General features: G+C 42.1%; 1 protein-coding gene across 1 annotated transcript in view; it reads right to left on the reverse strand.

Annotated features, from left to right (window-relative positions):
* The window catches only part of lrp5 (low density lipoprotein receptor-related protein 5), a 61,808-nt gene that overhangs the window by 37,201 nt on the left and 14,607 nt on the right, over positions 1 to 10,000 (reverse strand). Inside the window, exon 4 of the mRNA XM_046849725.1 lies at positions 1,617 to 1,814. Coding sequence (XP_046705681.1) covers positions 1,617 to 1,814 — 198 coding nt within the window. The remainder of the gene's footprint in view (positions 1 to 1,616; positions 1,815 to 10,000) is intronic.

Genomic DNA, 10,000 nt, shown 5'->3' on the forward strand with positions numbered 1-10,000 from the left:
GTATAGCAAAGGTATACACTATGTTCTTGACTTGTACTCATGAGGATGTTTGAACAGTTTTTCTAATCTATCATCACTGTTTGGGGTCCTGCCAACCACCTTCTTAGATTTGTTCAAGTTAGTCATTTTGTTCGAGAATGTTTTCCAAACTTTCCCTCATCTCCTCCTCACCAACAATAGGAAAGTTTTCTCACTTTTTACAAAAAAGTGCTGTTTTTGAGATCTATAATCGTATTCTGGATTTCTGCGATCAAACTACCTCGTGTGCTTGGCTCTCACTTATCTAGTTTAAGGTCATTTACAGGGTACATTTCTCTAAATATAGTCTCAAATTTACCCAGATGTTGAGGACAAATGTGACAGATGCACTAACTCACATTGTCACTCGAGTCACGTGTTTTTCTTTTGCCCACGACTGTATAATTATTGGTCAAGTTATTTCAATACAGTGTCCACTATACTGGGAGAACATTTGCAACCCTTCCCATTGATTGCTAACTTTGGACTTCCAGATGAGGCAACTCAGTTAAACTCTATGCAAAAGGAAGTTATTAGTTTCACTTCATCATTGGCCAGACGTTGTGTTCTGCTGCCAGTCCACCGTCCCACCTTCACACTCACAATGGCTAAAAGACACAGCGTTTTCCTTAAGCATGAGAAAAATAAAAATTACTCTAAGACGAAACACTGCCTGGTCTTTTGATAAATCATTACCTTTCTTTCATATTTCACAGGTCTTCAAGTTCTGCCGGAGTAGGTGTTTTTTTGTTCTTTAGAATTGGAGTGGGAGTTTCTGTTGTTGTTGTTTGGGAGTTTCTGTTGTTGTTGTTTGTTTGTTTTTAATTAGTTTGTTTGCTTGTTTTACTTTGTTCTTTTCTCGAGTAAAACGAATTCAGTAATGTTCATCATCATGTGATTCATATATGTTACCAATAACAAGCTTTTACAAAAAAAAAAACAAAAAAAAGAGCAGAGGAGCAGGAGGAGAAAAAACACGTAATCAGGTCCAGATTTCTCGCAGCTCGTGACGTAAACGAGTGCAGGAGCCACAGTGAGTGTTTGAAGTGAAGTGGAGATCTGGAATCATTATTCAGAGGTGTCCAGAAACACAAACATAAAAGAGAACTGACGTTCCTTCAAACTCTCAGCTTCATAAACAGCACAAGGAGAAGAACGAAACAGAACACAGGAGGAAAATGAAGGACAGAAAAAATCAGGAAGAGGGGAAAGGAATAGAGGAGAAATGAACAAAAAAAAAGAATAAGAGAAGAAAACAACATTAAGTAGAAGAAGAGTGGAGAAGAGAAAACAGACTGAATCTGAAATAAGACTGGGATTAGATTAGAGGCAGGTTTAGATTAGAATTGAGTTTGGGTTGGAAAAAGACATGGATTAGAGTTGGGATTGGATTGGAGGTGGGTTTAGATGGGAAAAATCTCGGTGTGTAAGTGAGTAATCTGAGAGACTAATCCCTACTAAAACGATGATCTGTTACAGTGTGAGATGTCCACCAAAACCCCAGTCCCTGAATTAATCCCACAATGAACAGCAGGGTTTAAAGAAGAAGAGACAGATGCAGAAAGGAGAGAGAGAGTGTGTGTGTGTGTGTGAGAGACCTTGCGGTGCCGTCCAGGTTGGCTCTGTGGATGAAGCTGAGTTTGGCGTCGGCCCAGTACAGTTTCTGCTCGTCCAGGTCGATGGTCAGACCATTTGGCCAGTAAATATCCTCCTCTATAATCACCTTCCTGCTGCTGCCGTCCATCCCCGAGCGCTCAATCCTTGGCTCCTCCCCCCAATCTGTCCAATACATGTACCTACACACACACACACACACACACACACACACACACACACACACACACACACACACACACACACACACACACAGAGTGAGACGATCAGGAGTAAACACATTTTTATAAACTCCTCTTTGCTCACTAACAGTTCCCCTTTTAACATTTAATTTTCTCACTTACACACACACAAACACACACACACACACACACACACACACTCACACATAAACACACAGATATACACACACACACACATACACACGTTTCAAAGCATTTTAAGTGTGTACTGGAGGAGACTGTAGGTTAAAGCAACACAACCTCACTGTAGACTAAACAAGAGCATTTCAAAAGCTTTCAAAGAAAGATGCCTTTACAACTAATGCACAACTTCTTCCCGAACACACACACACACACACACACACACACACACATATACAAACACAGACATTTACACACTTGTCACACAGAGATGAAAATGAAAAGAAGATGAAAAGATCAAGAAATAGACGAGACACCTCCCCTTTTCCCCAGACTCTGTAGGAATGAGGGTGTGTGTGTGTGTGTGTGTGTGTGTGTGTGTGTTTGCAATAATAAGATCAAATGAAAACCAGATGTGAGAAATGTACACACTTTTAACTTTCAAAATGTTAAAACTAGGATCAGAATACACACTGATACACAATAATACACACTGATACACAATAATACACACTGATACACAATAATACACACTGATACACAATAATACACACTGATACACAATAATACACACCTCACTCGCACTGAAACACACACAGATACACAATAATACCCAAATCACACACACTGGCACACACATTAATACACTTCTCAAACACACTGACACACTGATGCACAATAATACACACCTCACACACTGACACACAAACTGACACACTATAATACACACCTCACACACTGACACACACACACACATACTGACACACAATAATACAAACCTCACATGCACTGACACACAATAATACACACTGAAACACACACTGAAACACACTCAATGACACGATATACACCTCACACGCACTGACACACACACACTGATACGCAATGATACACACCTCATATGCACTGACACACACTGACACGGGTGACATAATAATACTCACCTTACACATACTGACAAACACACACTGATACATACACACACAGACACATATATACACAATAATACACAAATACACAATAATACACACTAATAGATAAGACCACAATCATACACACCTCACATACATTGATACACAATAATACACATTGATACACAATGACACAAAACACACCTCACAAACACTGATACACCTAATACACACAGAGACACACACCTCACAAACACTGATACACTAATACACACATAGACACACACTCACACAAACAATGACACACTTATATACAATAATCCACACTGATACACAATGACATGCACTAATACACACCTCACACTCACTGAAACACTAATACACACACACACACACACACTACTACACACATATACACTTATACACACTACTTCACCCTGACACACACTACTACTAATACACAGTTGTATACACTGACATTCACTACTACACACTCATACACACTGATATACTGATACACACTCATACACGTCCATAAACACTGATACACACTGATATGCATTTATACACACACTAACACACACATTTATTCACTGATACACATCCATACACACTACTACACACTGGCACACGGATAAACACTTATACACACTGATAAACATTCATACACATTGACACACACATGTATACACAGCTACACACTGCTACACACTGAAGTGTGTATGGTGTGGATTTTGGATGTGGCGTATGGACACTGGGAATCCAATCATATCTGTGTTTTTGCTCTGCATGTGTGATGAGAGACGTCCGATATCCACACAGCCTCACTTTGACTTCAGGGAAATCATTATTTACACGTGTGTGTGTGTGTGTGTGTGTGTCTTTCCTGAGAACTCTAACGGAAACACCTCTCGTCTCCATGTCATTAAACACTTTTCTATCTGTCACCAGTGTACGTACACAACCAGCCATCGTCCAATCAGATCACACCACATCCCATACTCTGAACATTATAATTAGAAAGTAGTTCTCTTCTGCACAGAGTTTCACAAAAACAAGGAGTGAGATGGAGAGATCTGAATCGTCCAATTGAAAGTAAAGTGGGCATGGCCTGAGTGACATCATAATACTGAACATGTTACTGTTACATTTATGCAAATAAACAACCAATAAGAGTGGAGAGAGAGAGAGAGAGAGAGAGAGAGAGAGAGAGAGAGGGAGAGAGGAGAGAGAGAGAGAGAGAGAGAGAGAGAGAGAGAGAGAGAGGGAGAGAGGGAGAGAGAGAGGGAGAGAGAGAGAGAGAGAGGGAGAGAGAGAGAGAGAGAGGGAGAAGAGAGAGAGAGAGAGAGAGAGAGAGAGAGAGAGAGAGAGGGAGAGAGAGAGAGAGAGAGAGAGAGGGGAGAGGAGAGAGAGAGAGAGAGAGAGAGAGAGAGAGAGAGAGAGAGAGAGGGAGAGAGAGAGAGAGAGAGAGAGAGAGAGAGAGAGGGAGAGAGAGAGAGAGAGAGAGAGAGAGAGAGAGAGAAGAGAGAGAGAGAGAGAGAGAGAGAGGGGAGAGAGAGAGAGAGAGAGAGAGAGAGAGAGAGAGAGAGAGAGAGAGAGAAAGAGAGATACAGTAACTCCTAATGTAAGTAATGTAAAGATGTTAATTTGAGGACAGAAGCAGCTATAAATGAGTGTTTATAGCTGCTATAACATAAGCAATAGCAGGAACTGTAATGTAACAATAAACAGATAAAAAGTGCAACATTCCTTCTGAAAGTGAGGGAATAGAGACCCAGTGTGCAGTATGCTAAGCGTGAGCTAATTTCACACCATCTTTTTTCCCTTCACACGTGAGATTGGAATGAGACACACCCCCTGACCTGACTGTAGCCACATCACTATCAGATAAATCATATTTCAGAATTATTAATATAATATCTTTAACAAACAAGCGTCTTTCTCGGCTAGTGAGTTAGCCTGGCACGCTAGCAGTGCTAATTAACTGAGCTTAGCATTGTGTATAAATGCAGCTTTAACAATGCTCCACTGAAGCATGCTAATGTGCTAGCGCTGCTGCTCCCAGCCTACTACAGGAAAAGGAGTTATTCAGGTATGTGTGAGTGTGTGAGAAAACGACAGGAACGTGTAACCGGATCCGTTTCCTCCACCGGCTCCTCCCAAACACACACACACATACACACACACACACACACACACACAAGGCCAACACTTCACCTAGCAGCAGTGAGCGCTTAAAAAAACAGAGTGACAGGATGTGTGATGTGTTTCTGTAGGAGCCGAGCCAGAAACAATGTCCTGTTCCCTCCATTATACCTTTATCATACAGATAGAGCGAGGGGGATTCAGGGAGAGAGAAGAAAGAAAGAAGAAAGAAAGAAAGAAGAAGAAAGAAAGAAAGAAAGAAAGAAGAAAGAAGAAAGAAAGAAAGAGAGAGAGAGATGGAGGAGAGTGAGAAAGAGTGTAAGAGAGAGAAAAGAGATGGAGAGAGAGAGAGAGAGAGAGAGAGAGAGAGAGAGAGAGAGAGAGAGAGAGAGAGAGAGAGAGAGAGAGAGAGAGAGGAGAGAGAGAGAGAGAGAGAGAGAGAGAGAGAGAGAGAGAGAGAGAGAGAGAGGAGAGAGAGAGAGAGAGAGAGAGAGAGAGGAGAGAGAGAGAGAGAGAGAGAGGAGAGAGAGAGAGAGAGAGAGAGAGAGAGAGAGAGGAGAGAGAGAGTGAGAGAGAGAGAGAGAGAGAGAGAGAGAGAGAGTGAGAGAGAGAGAGAGAGAGAGTGTGAGAGGGAGAGAGAGAGAGAGAGAGACGAGTCGTTTCCATGCCCAGGAAATCAGCTCAGGTGTGGAGACCTGAAGGTCAGGACAGGAACACAAGCCGACACAGTAAACACACACAGTAAACACACACAGTAAACACACACAGTAAACACTTCTTTAAAAACAACAAAACTCTCAATAAATATTCTTCTTTAATCCACAGAATCAACCACCATAAAGCAAGAACCAAGATCTCCTGCATCTCTTTCGAAGTCTGGGTCTGTACATCGTCAGCGGTAGGACACGAGGAGACTCTCTAGGAAGGTACACATTTTGCTCACCTCTTGGGAAAAGCTCAGTGGACGATATTATAACGGATTTGGACCTTTTATCTCTCACTGTCAAATCACTAAACCCCCCTGTCTGATCACAGCCACACAGTGGTGTGCAGTCAGGGTCAGTAAACCTTCTCCGCTGGTCTGAACACTATCAGAAGCTCTGATCTACATTTACAACCTAAATTCTAATATTTGTTCCATGAAATTGTATTAATTTATTCCATCAGTTTATTCTCTTCATCTCGTAGTGTTTCTCTCGGCTGCACTGCTTCAGTACGTGTATGTGGATGTTAGATTTTTTGTCCAATCAGATTTCAGACTCTACACTCTACACACCCCACACAGCTGATCATATTTACACAGCTGATCATATTTACACAGCTGATCATATTTACCCCACACAGCTGATCATATTTACACCCCATACAGCTGATCATATTTACACCCCATACAGCTGATCATATTTACACCCCACACAGCTGATCATATTTACACCCCACACAGCTGATCATATTTACACCCCACACAGCTGATCATATTTACACCTCACACAGCTGATCATATTTACACCCCACACAGCTGATCATATTTACACACACAGCTGATCATATTTACACCCCACACAGCTGATCATATTTACACCCCACACAGCTGATCATATTTACACCCCACAGCTGATCATATTTACACACACAGCTGATCATATTTCAGAATTATTAATATAATATCTTTAACAAACAAGCGTCTTTCTCGGCTAGTGAGTTAGCCTGGCACGCTAGCAGTGCTAATTAACTGAGCTTAGCATTGTGTATAAATGCAGCTTTAACAATGCTCCACTGAAGCGTGCTAATGTGCTAGCGCTGCTGCTCCCAGCCTACTACAGGAAAAGGAGTTATTCAGGTATGTGTGAGTGTGTGAGAAAACGACAGGAACGTGTAACCGGATCCGTTTCCTCCACCGGCTCCTCCCAAACACACACACACACACACACACACACACACACAAGGCCAACACTTCACCTAGCAGCAGTGAGCGCTTAAAAAAACAGAGTGACAGGATGTGTGATGTGTTTCTGTTGGAGCCGAGCCAGAAACAATGTCCTGTTCCCTCCATTATACCTTTATCATACAGATAGAGCGAGGGGGGGATTCAGGGAGAGAGAGAGAGAAAGAGAGAGAGAGAAGAAAGAAAGAAAGAAAGAAAGAAAGAAAGAAAGAAAGAAAGAAAGAAAGAAAGAAAGAGAGAGAGAGAGAGGGAGAGAGAGAGAGAAGAGAGAGAGAGAGTGTGAGAGAGAGAGAGAAAGAGAGAGAGAGAGAGAGAGAGAGAGAGAGAGAGAGAGAGAGAGAGAGAGAGAGAGAGAGAGAGAGAGAGAGAGAGAGAGAGGGAGAGAGAGAGAGAGAGAGAGAGAGAGAGAGAGTGAGAGGGAGAGAGAGAGAGAGAGAGAGAGAGAGAGAGAGAGAGAGAGAGAGAGAGAGAGAGAGAGAGAGAGAGAGAGAGAGAGGAGAGAGAGAGAGAGAGAGAGAGAGAGAGAGAGAGAGAGAGAGGGAGAGAGAGAGAGAGAGAGAGAGAGAGAGAGAGAGAGAGAGTGTGAGAGAGAGAGAGAGAGAGAGAGAGAGAGAGTGAGAGAGAGAGAGAGAGAGAGAGAGAGAGTGAGAGAGAGAGAGAGAGAGAGAGAAAGAGTAAACACACACAGTAAACACACACAGTAAACACACACAGTAAACACACACAGTAAACACACACAGTAAACACACACAGTAAACACACACAGTAAACACACACAGTAAACACACACAGTAAACACACACAGTAAACACACACAGTAAACACACACAGTAAACACACACAGTAAACACACACAGTAAACACACACAGTAAACACACACAGTAAACACACACAGTAAACACACACAGTAAACACACACAGTAAACACACACAGTAAACACACACAGTAAACACACACAGTAAACACACACAGTAAACACACACAGTAAACACACACAGTAAACACACACAGTAAACACACACAGTAAACACACACAGTAAACACACACAGTAAACACACACAGTAAACACACACAGTAAACACACACAGTAAACACACACAGTAAACACACACAGTAAACACACACAGTAAACACACACAGTAAACACACACAGTAAACACACACAGTAAACACACACAGTAAACACACACAGTAAACACACACAGTAAACACACACAGTAAACACACACAGTAAACACACACAGTAAACACACACAGTAAACACACACAGTAAACACACACAGTAAACACACACAGTAAACACACACAGTAAACACACACAGTAAACACACACAGTAAACACACACAGTAAACACACACAGTAAACACACACAGTAAACACAGTGATCATATTTACACCCCATACAGCTGATCATATTTACACCCCATACAGCTGATCATATTTACACCCCACAGCTGATCATATTTACACCCCATACAGCTGATCATATTTACAGCTGATCATATTTACACCCCACACAGCTGATCATATTTACACCCCACACAGCTGATCATATTTACACCCCACACAGCTGATCATATTTACCCCACACAGCTGATCATATTTACACCCCACACAGCTGACCATATTTACACCCCACACAGCTGACCATATTTACACCCCACACAGCTGATCATATTTACACCCCACACAGCTGATCATATTTACACCTCACACAGCTGATCATATTTACACCCCACAGCTGATCATATTTACACCTCACACAGCTGATCATATTTACACCCCACACAGCTGATCATATTTACACCTCACACAGCTGATCATATTTACACCCCACACAGCTGATCATATTTACACCCCACAGCTGATCATATTTACACTCACACAGCTGATCATATTTACACCCCACACAGCTGATCATATTTACACCCCACACAGCTGATCATATTTACACCCCACACAGCTGACCATATTTACACCTCACACAGCTGATCATATTTACACCCCACACAGCTGATCATATTTACACCCCCCACAGCTGACCATATTTACACCCCACACAGCTGATCATATTTACACCCCACACAGCTGATCATATTTACACCCCACAGCTGATCATATTTACACCCCACACAGCTGATCATATTTACACCCACACACAGCTGATCATATTTACACCCCACAGCTGACCATATTTACACCCACACAGCTGATCATATTTACACCCCACACAGCTGATCATATTTACACCCACACAGCTGATCATATTTACACCCCACACAGCTGATCATATTTACACCCCACACAGCTGATCATATTTACACCCCACACAGCTGATCATATTTACACCCCACACAGCTGATCATATTTACACCCCACACAGCTGATCATATTTACACCCCACACAGCTGATCATATTTACACCCCACACAGCTGATCATATTTACACCCACACAGCTGATCATATTTACACCCCACACAGCTGATCATATTTACACCCCACAGCTGATCATATTTACACCCCACAGCTGATCATATTTACACCCCACACAGCTGATCATATTTACACACACAGCTGATCATATTTACACCCCACACAGCTGATCATATTTACACCCACACAGCTGATCATATTTACACCCCACACAGCTGATCATATTTACACACACAGCTGATCATATTTACACCCACACAGCTGATCATATTTACACCCCACAGCTGATCATATTTACACCCCACAGCTGATCATATTTACACCCCACACAGCTGATCATATTTACACCCCACACAGCTGATCATATTTACACCCCACAGCTGATCATATTTACACCCCACAGCTGATCATATTTACACCCCACACAGCTGATCATATTTACACCCCACACAGCTGATCATATTTACACCCCACACAGCTGATCATATTTACACCCCACAGCTGATCATATTTACACCCACACAGCTGATCATATTTACACCCACACAGCTGATCATATTTACACCC

This window comes from Silurus meridionalis, chromosome 5 (assembly GCF_014805685.1).
Source record: "Silurus meridionalis isolate SWU-2019-XX chromosome 5, ASM1480568v1, whole genome shotgun sequence".
Taxonomy (NCBI): Eukaryota; Metazoa; Chordata; class Actinopteri; order Siluriformes; family Siluridae; genus Silurus; species Silurus meridionalis.